This window comes from Solea senegalensis, linkage group LG10, assembly GCF_019176455.1.
Source record: "Solea senegalensis isolate Sse05_10M linkage group LG10, IFAPA_SoseM_1, whole genome shotgun sequence".
Taxonomy (NCBI): domain Eukaryota; kingdom Metazoa; phylum Chordata; class Actinopteri; order Pleuronectiformes; family Soleidae; genus Solea; species Solea senegalensis.
In genome coordinates, this window is record NC_058030.1 from 20,579,436 (window position 1) to 20,593,346 (window position 13,911).

A 13,911-nucleotide genomic window follows, 5' to 3' on the forward strand; every position below is an offset into this window, starting at 1 on the left:
AGTGGTAGTGAAAACTGACAAATCAACCAATTTTTGAATATAATCCAAATTTAATAAGTAATACAGAAACAAAACATATTTCTCCATCTTACAAAAAAGAAATAGCAGGGTAACGGGCAACTATGAAAACAATGAACATGTTGTCAACGCCAAAGAAGCATCATCATCATCATCATCATCTTCTTCACCTCTGAATGATAATAACAGTCTTTCTGAGAGCCACTTGTGATGCCAAATCTCAAATGACTCCATTCCTTATATAGAGCCCTACTTTTAGCCTGAGACCCACATACATCAAAGTGTGGCTGTGGGCACAAAGTAGAGCACCATCCAGATGAAGATGATTTGAGAAGATCTTAAAGGAGAGACTCTCATTTTTTCTTCTTCTCATCTTTCTTGGCACCGTCTCCCGTCTCCTTCTCCTTGTCTTTGTCCTTATCATCTTTTTTCTCTTTGTCATCTTTCTTCTCTTTCTTGCCTTCCTCCTTTTCCTGTCCTTCCTTCTTCTCTGCGTCTCGGTTGGAGATCTTGTTGTTGATCAGGTTGTGCAGAGCCACCACAGAGCGGATGAGCGAGGCCAGGTAGACCACCAGCATCTGGTCGTTGGTCTTAAGGTAGAAGGCTTTTGTGAACTCCTGCAAGGACCAAAAACAAACATCAGCTATGCAGAAAGTCTAGTACAATCACACACGTAATATGACATTAAATTAAATAGGTGTAAAAGAAATATTTTTTTAGTTAATTAAAAGTTGTGAAAGGCAACAAACGCTAATTTTTGTGATGTAATTTACTTTTTTATAATATACATATATATATATATATATATTAGGAAGAAATAGAAAAGCAAATAACTACAAATACATGGAAATATGCAGGATATTATGCAGTTTTAATAATTGCAATAAAAGGTATGAAAAAAGCATGTTCGACTCTTTAAAGCAAACATGATTTGTACGCCCTCTACGGGCTAAAAAAAAGAAGCTGCTGCCCAATTACAGACATACAGTATGTTAAAAATAATTACCATTTGTGATCAAGGTTGTTTTCTATTGTTTTTTGTAAATTTGTCTGTCAAATCAAACCACAACTTCCCATTCTCTACATTTGTCTTCACTCTATTAATCCAAATATGTAGTTAGTTAATAAAAGGTGCAACATTATATTTTTGATTTAAAGCCTATTTAGAAAAACCTTCTCCCATTTAAAATAAGAAAACAAAAATGCAGCTTAAATACTTGAAAGAAAAACCTAACAAAAATTCCCAATTTTCAGAAAAAGAAACAATAACCAGCACATCAGCAAAAAATCAAATGTAAAACCTGCTTCAACATGTAGTTACTGCTGTAAAAAAAACACTCAACAATAAACACACATGACTTACCAGTAAATTAACATCAGGCAGCAGATTGAAGACATCCTGCAGCTGGTAGATGATCTGGTGGTTAATTGGAAGTTTGCCTGCTACCACTCTCTCTAGGTATGCACGAATGTCCAGCAGCTTCGAGTTGAGTCCCTTTAGGCCATGAACCTGGTTTGTGATGCGCTGGGACAGAGTCCCCACTGTGGTATCTTTGATATCCCTGAAAACAAGATAAAAGAAATAAGAAGGGTTAGAGCGTACATACTGTAAGAGGCTGTCATTTGCATGTGTAATGATTTTAATATATTGTACCAACTTTATTTTATTTTAGTGTGGTTACAATGTGTGTAATGTAAAAATGTGTCCAGTACCTGAGCAGGTGCTCCACTCCCACCTCCTCTGCTTCCTCAGCTCCAATCTCACTAGTCACGTGTTCAAATGTCTTGGATGTTGGAGTGCCATCCTACAAATAGAGAAAAAACAACACATTACTAAGACATTACTAAGTAGATAACAACCACCTCTCAGTACAAATATTTGTGGGAGGATAATAACACTTCAATATTTAGCCCAAATCACAACAGAATACTGCTAACCAGTGATTTTTTTTATCTTGTACACAGATAGAGATAAACAATTTGTGCATACAAGATATTTATTAGTACGGAAGTATCACCTATTGGGATAAATTATCTTAAAAAAACAAGTGAAAATTTAAATTACTGGATCATAGTGGTGGGTGGTATGGCCAAAAATATGCATCACGGTACTTCTCAAAATTTAGTTTTTTACTTTTACTTCTCCACTACTATGTGTATATTTTTGCACATGTAAACGTCTATAACTAACTCATCATTTTAGATGAAGATACACAGGAAAAGTGTGTAACTGGATATGTGTGAATGTCAAACCAACATTTCAAGGAGCTTTCATTGGTCTTATTCTTATACAATGAAAATGAAGGCATTATATTGTTATATTCATAATCATACAGCTACAAATATTGATTCTGTCATGCCTTATTCAACTGTTTGCAAATAAAATACTTTCACAATCTGGTGCACAACATGATTCACTTACGTCATGTATTTCCTCCACAGAGATGTATGCTTCTGTGGGTAGACCAAGATCTTTGGGCTTCACATCTATAATGACCAACACCTGGTTTGTTTCAGAGAAATATGATTAGTTATTTAACATCAGAATTAATGAGTGGAACATGGTGTCGTCTAGATACATGCTCATGCATATTTAGCAAAGGTAAAAATCTAAACAGCTGCATACCGAATTAGTGCAGTACTGCTTGATGAGCTCATTGATGGCAATGTCATTCTTATGTAGTTTGGGTCCTGTGTGGTACCATCCAACTATTCTTTCTCTGGCTGAAAACCAGAGAAATTAAGTTATTCACAGCTGTAAAATGATAGAAAACACATTTGAATTATTTAAAGCACACAGTAACTTACCATTAACTTTTTTGAACATGCCATACATGTTCTCCAGGTAGTCATGGTCCAGGAACCAAACAGAGTCATCTCTGTCATCCTCATCGAATGGCACTGCAAATGAACATTGACAGACTTAATAATCTGTCTGTGGCAGATTTACATGTATGAATCTTTAAAATAAATTGCCTTCATATTGTGCTTAACATAATCAGATGAACATTTATCTTCTGAAAACAGATGTATCATATCTTCTGCTAGCTACTGCTAGATTTTTCATGAATTAAAAAAAACCTTTACTATCAGTGTGATGAATGAGGACAAAACAATGCGTCTCATTCTTTGTCAAAAACTGAACAATTCATGGTTCCATAAACTGCAGTGTTTTCAAGATGCTGAATCCAACATCATCTTCACATTCACTTGCAAGTGCAGAACAACTGTAGTAGCATTTATCAGCCGTAATTACTATGTTTCTGATGCCAACACCAGCTCTGCAGTGAAGAAGCAATAACATCCTCACTTCCTGCTGAGACTGAAGACACCCAGTCTCCTTCCATCAGTCAGCACCACATTCTAAAGAGGGGCTGTGGAGTGTCCTGGCCTACTGCACCACAATGTACCACTGTGCACTTTTAGAATTACAATATGATGGAACTCAATCCCTGCAGTGTATAATCTGAGGAATTTCTGTTCTGTTAAAGACCCCTCACAGATTGTCCTTCCCTCTACCTTCTGGCAGCAGGTTCTACAGCATCAAGAGCTGCAGTGCAAGGTTCTGCAACAGCTTCTTTCCCCAAGCTGTCAGAGCATACCCTGACGCCACGTACTGCACACCTGCATAACGCCAGCCCTCCAATGGTAAAGACCAATAACACAACCGACTGTGCACTTCTAATAATTTCCAGCAGGTTGTACACTGTGGTGTAATGCTGCTCTACACAGTTCAAAGTTCTTCATCACAATTTTCTCATCTCATCAGTCTTTTTCTTCATCACAGTTCAAAGCTCTTTTTATTCTACACCATTTTATATCTGCTGTGATTTGCAACATTAACTGTTTATTGTGACCAGGTCATGCCTGTGTAATTACTATTGTCAGTGATTTGTTTGTTGTCTTTCGGCCATGAAAAAACTTGGCTTCTTTGTTTACTTGTGTTAAATGCAAGATATGCGTCTTCCGATTAACTCATGAGCAAGACACGTAAAGACACTCATTCATTTATAACTTAGTATATCTCAGTCTCTCATGCTTCATTTTGTAATTCTCAGTTTCTATTATGTCTCCTAAATGATACTCACCTGCAAAACTGTTGGAGACGTCGAGAACTTTTTTCTGCCATGACCCCAGGAGGACACCAACCACTCGTTTCTGATTACCAACCTTTCCTATCCTGTATAGTGGACAGAACAAATACTGTTTTAGGTTTATGATGATATAGTGAGGAGTTAGCTAGGTTACTACTGCAAGCTAAGCTAATGGCTAGCCTATCGCGTTGATCAGTCCATAACTAGAATGAATGACAATATACTATCATTAGAATATATTATTAAATGGTGCACACCATTGACTCGTCTACGAATTTAACATATACTATTGCCAGACATGGGTTAGGCTCCGGGGTAAATTGGTTTCAGTAAGCTAACTAGCCTGGTGATGTCTGCATTCATTCTAAACGGGGCTCTGACTCAGCAGCGCTAACATTTAGCTTAGCTTAGCAGCGAAGTTACGTTTCTGGGTAAATTTACTGCAAAGACTGGTACAGAATGATCGAGAAAGCTATGGATACTGACCTGTTAAAGTGATCGACTACGCTGAGTAACACCAGGGGGTGAACGACCACGTTTTCAACCGCTAAGTCCGGCATTTTAGCAGGGAAAATAAACAGCACACAAGCCTACCGCACGCACAATGACGGCTACACTACTGTCACGGCCTTTTGTGTCTGACGTCACTTCCGTCTTCCGTTTCTCATGACAACAGACAGACGCGCAGAGCTATTTTTGAGGATTATTCTTTTTTAATGAAAGTCCTATTCTAATATTAATAATTTCCGACAGACTATACATGGACAGATGTAACGCTGCCGCTCTCATTGTTTAAAGTGCTTCAAATGAGTTCGAAGCTCCCCATGGCAGATCAAAGTCTTATATGAAAATCTGTCCCTTTACATTCTGACATGAAGACCAATTTTCCTATATTTTTTCAGATGTCCAATTAGGACAGTCTTGTCCCCTCTCTTTAACTTAATTTGAAAGAAACACTTATTTGTAACAAAAGGATGTATAGAGTGATAATACTAACTCTTGTCTGTCGTCTACCACTCATCTTATTCATATTAACTGGAATGTTTGGTTACTTAATCAATACCAACATGTTGTGTTTTATAAAATTGTCATATGAAGTCTATAATTTCACACAGCTATCCTTTTAAGGACATGCATTGATTTTCATTCATTTGGACAGCCTGAATAAAGCCTTATAATTTATCTTAACCATGACCAGTTCATGCCAAACTGTAACCTTAATCTATCACCAATCAAATCTTAGCCCTAAACTTACCCAGTTCCAGGAACAGGTTTTGGTCTCCATGAGGACTATTGGTCCTGACAAAGTCCATATTTATGCCAGAAAAGGTTCTAAAGAGGAGAACTGAAATAGAGAACTGTTAAACTGTGGATTGAGAGCCTGAACTGTGGAGGGCAGCATTACCCCCTTAGTGTGCAGCATGCTGGTTTTGCATTCTTTGTGTGGACACATACAGTATACATAATGCATTCCCTAGCCCCTAACCTCAACCTTAATCATCACAGCTAAATGCCTAACCCTTACCTTGACCCTTACCCTGACCCTAACCTAAATTCAGTTCCCTAAAAAAACCTAAAACCATGTCTTAATCCTCAAAAAGCCTGTTAAAGATGTGTGGACCAGCCAAATGTTAGAGCTGGCTCCTTATAATTAGAGCTGGCTCAGGGAAACCTGAACCATCTCTTAGTTATGCTGCTATAGACTTAGACTGCTTGGGGACTTCCTGTGGTGCCTCACATTCACTCTCTCACACTCAGGATATGAATATGACTTCATTACATGTCATTAACCATACTCTTTCTCTCCCTAGTTGTGTCTCTCTGTATCCTCATCTTGCAGGTTGCAGGATCCAGTTTTGATACTATTATTGTTATTGTCCTTCATATCATATCATAACCATTATTATTATTAGGCTACAATTAAAGTTGATATTAGTAATACTTTATCAACAATCTCTGCTGCTGCTTGTATGTATTGCGTTGTAGTTTTATAAACATGTCATCACTTTCTTGTCTACCTCACCTCCTTCTTGTCCTTTTTGTCCCCCACCTCTCCTCTGTCCCCCATTTTTTCACCCCAACCGGTCGAGGCAGATGCCACACATCTTTGGGTCTGGTTCTGTCAGAGATTTTCTTCTTCTGTAAAAAGGGAGTTTTTTTCTCTCCACTGATGCCTAGTGTTTGCTCATTGTGTGAACTGTTCTCTTTATAATATTTTAAAGGTTTTTGCCTTACAATGTACAGTGCCTTGAGATAATGTATATTGTGACTATACATATACATATTGCATATATGTATATATGTATATATGTATACACACACACACACACATACATTTTGCTTGGTTGAACAATTCTCTGGTTCTGTCCATTTACAGATCTGAAAATTGTGTACATTTTGTCAGTACCTCTGGAAAAAGAAAAGAAATAGAAAAGTCTATGTTTGTAAACCATTATGTGCGGAATAAAATGATATAAAGTTTGTAAGGTCTAGGTCACATTTACCTTTGCTTGGACATTTCTTCATATAGCTTTTTCATGTTAACCTTGCTTCTCAAACTTAAGAAGAAAAACAGCTCATCTCATTTTCATTCTGCACTTGTATAAACATCTAACCACCAGGTCCACAGTAGAGAGACACTGCACTGTCGAAAAACATAGATATGAAATTCACGTATTACAATTTACTTAATGAAGGGTCCAAATCCATTTACCGCTTCTTCACAATATGCTCCAGTTAGAGCCCAGAATGGTTCAAAATGAGAGAAAATGGCTGGATTATAATAAAAATCCAGAATGCATTAGAAGAGTCAGTTGTAAATTGTAACGGGTTTGACTGCAATTGTTTAATATTAATCAGATGTGAAAACTCCCCCTTTACAGAGACGTGACAATAACAGATAAAAGACGTTTTACAAATATTTTAATGTAAATTTCCATCAGAATGTACAACAATATATATGTTAATAAATAATTCACTGTAATCATACAGCCCAAATAATACATTACATAACATAACCAACTGAAACAAATATGCAGGAGATCACAGCAGGTTTGTGGAGGAGACTGACTGAGCAGGTGACACGGGGAGATCACAACTAGAGTTTGTGCTTGTAGGAAACAAACAGTCCTGCAGTGTTGAGTATTCAGAGGCAAAGAGGCACAGACTATGTCTGAACAAAAATAAATGTCATCCAAAGACCACAGAATCTGTCGTCCAAATGTCTGTGTCGCTCATAAACAAGGACTCTGATGATAATTTGGCTTTTCTGTTCCATTCATTTAAAGTTACTTTTTAAAACTGCAACAGGAAATAATCTCAGGTATATGAAAGCATTTGTAAGGTTGGACAGTCTACAAGTATAGTGGTCCCCAATTCTTTAACAACATGTAGAAAATTACTTCTAATCAATAAAATGTCATTATTCTGATTAATTATTCTCTTCAAGTTTTGTTAACATTTTATGGCATGTCAAGTGAACACACAAAAAACACATCTGAACAGTGAGGATAATAATATCTTATTGATGTTCTGAGAGAAAGACAATCATTTGCCGTTTTGTGTTTGTCCGCCCCTGAACAATCGCATGACATTTGATCACTGTTGTAATGTTCCTTCATCACCTTTTCAACATTTTCATTCTGACCAGCAGCAGTAACGTCTGAAGTAACATATGGCTTCCCACGAGAAATCGTTCAACAGTACAAACAAAATTCTTTGTCTATCACTAGAGAAAATGTATTAACAAACTTCACTGATACCATTAAGATTTTATCTTTTAGATGTTTTAGACCATACCCGGCACGGACAAAAACTGCTTTCAGACATGTACCACACTCCTGAGATTCTCCACAGATTATAAATATAGTGACATTTTCCAGAGATTCTCCCGGCGGCTGCCTAATCTCCAGATAATGTCTGAGTGTGCTCATTGTTAGAATCCAGCGCTTGAATGGACGAGGAGATTCTCCTTCTGTTGTGAACTCAGCTGGACAATCTTCCACTTCATCATTCATCGTGTGTGAACGACAAACCCTGGAGTGTCTCTTACAGATCTCCCGACATTATCCAGATTTCATGTCTGAAAAACGTCAATACAGAACAGTGCTCAGAAGACACAACATCACACCACACAGAGGACGGTCAAGTATTTCCCCAATTTCAAATTCAAGTGCATCCTATCAAGTTTAAGGCCTGAGGTGTGCTTTGATTCCTTGACTCAAGTGACCACTGCACACTTGCTGTCCAGACTGAGGCTACAGGTTTGTGCCGGGCGATACGACCCGTTAGTGAAGATCCATTAAAATTGACGTGACACAATTTAAATGGTGGAAAAATCCTTAAAGCCAAACCAAAGGGAATAGTGGGAATCTTTACGAAGACACTCTTTTAACCCACACAGTGTTGTCGTGGACCGCAGTCTGTGTTGTTTAACTCAAACAAGAGAGAGACAGAGTGGTCCACACTATATAGACAACGATGGATCGCTGTTACTGTGGCAAACGCGGCAGGTAATCAATTGCATCTGGAACCAGTCAGATCACATAACTGATTGGCCAGAAATGTAACCAGACATGGTTTAGCTCCTTCAAGCACAGGCGGTGGTCTGGCTCCTTTCCATCTTACTCTTGTTTCTGTGCCTCTGCAGTCAGAGATGGATCCTTCAGAGAGTCGGTGTCAGAGGTCACCTCGGTGTGTGTCCATTGACTTGCCCCCTGCCCCACTGAATGTTGGGTAATGTCAAACACCTCCTGAAGTGCTCGAGCTGGGCCTGCAGTCTCTCTCGCTCCTCTCTCACTTTCTGCCTCTGACCCACCAGCTCCTGACAAACCAAGGAAAAGAAACCGTTCTCATTACAGAGGCATCACTGTCTGCACCGAGCTCAGTGAGAAAACAGAAAGATAGAGAAAGACAAAAGTGTGACAGATATGCTCTCAGATACTTACACCCATGGTGAGGGAGAGCTGCTCTGCAGTTCTGGTCAGATTATAGTTCTGTGTCTCCAGTTGTTTACACTGACTGTGAAGAACGTGCCTCTCTATACTCCATTCTGTCAAAGAAGAAAAACAAAAACATGCATGTGGGTTCAAAGCGAGAGGAAGTTCTCCTCCCGTCTCCATCTCAGGTTTCCTCTCACAGTGTGAATGGCTGTTTGTCCCTTTGGTCCCGGTCAGACCTGGTATTAACACCTGACCTCGATGATCCCATCAAAACGTGGACAGTGCTAAGTATGGACTGTTCATACCTGCCATTAAAATGGCCCTTGGATGTTTCTCATGTGGCTTCCCCCAACCTTTAGTCACATACACACTTATGTCATGTCTATTCAAGAGAGCAATATTATGGGTTTATTCAGTCTGACTGTACCAACGTATCTCCTGTCAATGTGTGTGTGTGTGTGTGTGTATGTGTGTGTGTGTGCAAGCTCTACTCATGCTGCTGTAACATGAATAAGATTTCAACAATAAGAAATGTGTTGGTCAGTATTAATATTGTGGAGGTGGCTATATATGGACGCTGAATGGTGTAAAAAATACTGTGAAACTACAGCTGGTCAGACAACATCAGTTGAAGTCTCTAATCCATCCTGAGGACAGACTGCATTTATGTAGCACAGAAATGTGGACATATGTGTCCTCAAAGTGTTTTTTGTGATCAGAGGACGCATTCAGGACAGATTGGGAGAGTTCAGACCTGTACAATCTGGATGGACCAGGTCTGAACAGGGTCTTAAAGTTGACCCTATGACCGGTCATAGGTGATGTAGTGAAGGCCGCGCTAACAAAACCAAGACCAGATGTTTGCCATGAACAGGATGAGTTCAAATCAGGTCAAGTTGTCTTCATTTAAGTTAGCACAGTTTTAGGTTGATGTGTTGGTTGGTTGGATAGATTGATATGTTCACACACAGTGAATGCAACAGCCAGAAAGAGACAGGTGACTCACTGTGACATAACACTTCATCTGTGTTGTCATTCATTTCACTGCATATTAAAATGTTGATCAAAGGTTTTTAGGCCTTAATATTGTCCTTTTTTAACTGTCAAACGCCATTATACCAACCTCCAAAGTCCAGAATAAGTAATGTATATATATATATATATATATATATATATATATATATATATATACACATATACATGTATATATATATATATACATATATATATGAATATATATATATATATACAGATATATGTATGTATATGTATAAAATAGTTTACTTATTTTACTTTAATTTACTCTATTCAACTACCCCGTTAACCCATCTGACTTACCATTCACATGCTCGTGGTAGGCCTCAAAAATAGCCTCAATACCCTGCCACTTCCTTGGAGCTTCTTCTGCTTCTTCCTCATCATCTTCATCATCGTCCTCCTCCTGTCCAGATTCTTCCATGTCTTCGTCAGACAGGCAGTTTTCCTGCAGCGCTGCAGTGTCCCGCCTGGCTACAGGAGAGTGAGAGTGACGGCCGTTGACGTGTGTGTGCTGAGGGGCGTGGTTGAGACTGGAATGCTTCAGCTGAGAGACGCTGTGAGGCTCCGCCTTCACGGCAGCTTGAGGGACACTATTTGAGACTCCTAAGAAGAAGTCAGTGAGAGAAAAGAGTCATCTTCAACATATCAGAGAACATTTTAGGTTCATTCCCACAAACACCACAAGGTGGCAGACTACTGTCATTTTACAAGACACAATGGGACCTAATGGTCATACAGTTAAGGGAATAAGTGGCTAACCTTTGTTGTGCTTTGTGTTTTGTGTGGACTGCAGCACAGCCTGGTGGAAATGCTGAGCAAAGGCCTCAGGGGTGAATCTCTCCCAGGGACGATTACTTCCGTTGTGCACAGGGTTGGGCTCCTTTTTCTGAGGAGAAGTGCTCTGGATGCCGTTCGGGAGCTTCCTGTTTAGCGGCACCTCCATTAGTTCGACCTTTTCATGAGTGGAGGATAAGGGTGGAGGGACGCGAGCCACCTGCGAGTCCACCGAGTGTTTGAATGTGTTGTTAATTGAGTTCTTGGGTTTATTTGAGTAAGGAGGGGAAGGGCTGGGAGACTCTGGGTACACATGTCCGTTTGATTGACTCTGCAGAGGAGCTGAGGAGGAGTCACCTATAAATAAATGTGCACACATCATTAGAGGGAGTTTTGTTTGTTTCATCTTTATATACGTTTATAAATATGTGGGTGTGGTGGCTCACCAGTTGATGGAGCAGGAGGGGGACTGCTACATGGAGGTAAAGGATTATATCTGAGCGTGTCCAAAGTCACAGTCTTCCTCTGAATGGCCCTCAGGAGCTCTTCTGTCCTCTCTTTATCTACAGACAAAGGGACAGAATGAGAGCACCTGTCATTCATATGATGATGTGAGGTGATGTCCACTCACACACTATCACAGGAGGCACATAGCCTCGGCATAAAGGTTTAACAAAGGCTGGTCATTTTCAGTTTGCACCAGGTTACTGTATATAAGAGATGGATGTTGTTCCAAATGACACGTAATTAAAAAATATATATGTTGACATCATGATTTATTGAGGAAGACGTCCGACTTCCTCAGCTTCAGCGTTCAAACCAGAAGGTTAGGTTTATCTCTTATATACATGGTTTTCTAGGGTCTTCACCTAAAAATATCAAGATTTTATACTAAATACTAAATGTATCTCTTAATTTTAACATTTGACAGTTTAATATTTATTTTTAACTGAAACTTTTCTGAAAGGTTGTCGATAAAAATATACTTACTACCACTACTACTACTACTACTACTACTACTACACTACACATACACATAATCGGTTCCTTTGTATTTTGAGTGAGATATGAGAGTTCTGATTTAACCACATAGTTTTAAATAATACTCAGCAATAATTTGTGTACATAATTATTCAATTACACAGGTCAGGAATACTAATCCTGCATTAAATAAAACATATTGAAGTCATTGTGATCAAAGCTTGCATTAAATAGATGAAATACTGTTGTGTTTCATCTGGAAACAATGATACATACTGTTCTTGCCTTTTTATATTGTTTGATTCCCTATTTATTCTACTTTGTAATTAGTTTGAAGAAGTCTTAATGGTTTTTCGGACTTCCTGTTTTATCTAGTGTATATTTTTCTGGGTTAGGGTTCTACCGCCCTCTGCCCTCACTCACTTTTATTTCACAGGATTTTTAGGGTATTTTTCTTGTTTTCTTTACTGTATGTGTGATAGCTGAAACTAAAAATAACCAAGCAAAAATTATTTTCTCTTTATCCCTCCCACACCTTTGTTTAAGAGCGACACTGAGATAAACTCAGTGTTGTTGTCGTCCGCGGGGAATCACCAGAACAACCTGTGCAAAGGGCAGATTAGCACGTAGCTACTACGCAGGATGTTACCTCTTCTTTGCTGTGGGCTGACATGGGAGAGGTTAAACATGAGGAGGAAGTCTTTCTTGTCCTCCAGATCGGGGGTGCTGTCCATCTGCTCAGCAGAGTACGGGGTACTTAAGGTAGCTGTAGGTGTTGAAGGTGACAAGGCCTTTCTCTTCCTCCGCATGACCGGCGGAGAGCGGCTGCGCTCTCTCATCATCCTCCTCCTCTTCCTCCTCTTCTGCACGAGAAGGTCATCGCGATGGGCCACCGTGGTCAGACCGCACACACGCAGGAAGTCCACTTTCTTTAAAGAGACACATTTCGGCAGGTGAAACTAATGTTTCAAGATTTCAAGATTTAAAACTGCACACAGTATGTACGTTTATATTCATGCACCTCTGAGGATGTGTCCAGTTTGAGCGGGGGCTGTTCCGTCACTCTCCTCAAATGGGTTTTCACCTCCTCCTCATCGCTCTCATCGTATGACTCATCCAGGTCATAGAAATAACCTGAAAGGAGCACAGCAAGACAGGGATTATTCTTCATCATAATAAATGGCAGGGCCTATAGGCTAGTTTTTAATGTCACAAGGTACCATTCCCTGCAGTCATCTCTCCTGTCTAACCCCGCCTCCAATTCCCTCCCTCCTCCTCCATCATCCTGCTCACCTCCCTCCTTTGCCTCCTTCCTCCTCCTCTCCTCCAGGTCGAGCTTGCTGAGCAGCCGGCGGTGCTGCTGGAAAACCTCGTCATAAACCAGCATGCTGTCCTGCGCCTGACTCGGTCGCTCGCTCACTGGAGACAGAGCGGCTTCTTGGCACCGTCCCCCTGGGTCGGCGCTGGGGACAGACAGCGGCGCGCTGGATCTCTGGTGAAGGTTATTAAAGTGATGCCGGTGGTAAAAATTCTGGACGGCTCTGTCCTGTTCAGCCCTGTTCCAGGACTCATGTAAACTAGCTCCCCTCAGTGGAGGGTACCTCTCTGGTCCTTCTGCCCTCTTCCTGCCCCTGTCTTCCAGCTTCTCCCCCCAGCTTACAGTCGGTCTGTCAGCTCTCGTCAGTCCAGGAGGTGGTCGACAGGGCGGTGTCGGCGGGTTCAGTTTCCTGCGAGAGTCTGCAGGCGTGTCGACAAGCGAAGCTGGGTTCCACAGAGTAGGTGGAGGGACATGTGGCTGATGAAGACCTTTAGGGGAGATCAGAGGTGGTGGAGCGCCAAGGCAGGAGGGAACATCTTTGTTCCCTGGGTTGTGATGGACAGAACCAGTTCTGTTTTGGACAAAAGAAAGCCAGCAGTACATTTAAGCCTCTTTCACACTAACATTTAGTGGATATCCATTTTTAATCCAGATGAACCCACTTAAAAAAGGGTAATTATCACCATTCTAACTGCCAGTGGCTGGTCTGTCCTGAGCTATTTCACACCCACATAACCCACGTGTTAAA

The 13,911-nt window shown here is 40.2% G+C and overlaps 2 protein-coding genes across 4 annotated transcripts in view; both read right to left on the reverse strand.

Annotated features, from left to right (window-relative positions):
- Positions 1-30: 30 nt before the first annotated feature.
- psmd7 (proteasome 26S subunit, non-ATPase 7) lies at positions 31-4,739 on the reverse strand. The gene is made up of 8 exons (XM_044036045.1): positions 4,599-4,739; positions 4,107-4,198; positions 2,827-2,919; positions 2,645-2,742; positions 2,441-2,521; positions 1,732-1,823; positions 1,382-1,580; positions 31-635 (listed from the first exon to the last, which is right to left on the reverse strand). Exons 1-8 carry the CDS (start codon positions 4,670-4,672, stop codon positions 372-374), a joined length of 993 nt encoding a protein of 330 aa, XP_043891980.1. The 5' UTR covers positions 4,673-4,739; the 3' UTR covers positions 31-371.
- A 2,278-nt stretch (positions 4,740-7,017) lies between these two features.
- LOC122775937 (genetic suppressor element 1-like) overlaps positions 7,018-13,911 on the reverse strand; it is a 28,076-nt gene continuing 21,182 nt past the window's right edge. For all 3 annotated transcript variants that reach the window (XM_044036185.1, XM_044036183.1, XM_044036184.1), the window contains exons 9-16: positions 13,139-13,734; positions 12,867-12,979; positions 12,495-12,774; positions 11,311-11,427; positions 10,850-11,221; positions 10,391-10,693; positions 9,059-9,162; positions 7,018-8,934 (exon numbers count right to left, since the gene is read on the reverse strand). In XM_044036185.1, the coding sequence (XP_043892120.1) occupies positions 8,797-8,934; positions 9,059-9,162; positions 10,391-10,693; positions 10,850-11,221; positions 11,311-11,427; positions 12,495-12,774; positions 12,867-12,979; positions 13,139-13,734 (2,023 nt within the window). In that variant the 3' untranslated portion in view covers positions 7,018-8,796. The remainder of the gene's footprint in view (positions 8,935-9,058; positions 9,163-10,390; positions 10,694-10,849; positions 11,222-11,310; positions 11,428-12,494; positions 12,775-12,866; positions 12,980-13,138; positions 13,735-13,911) is intronic.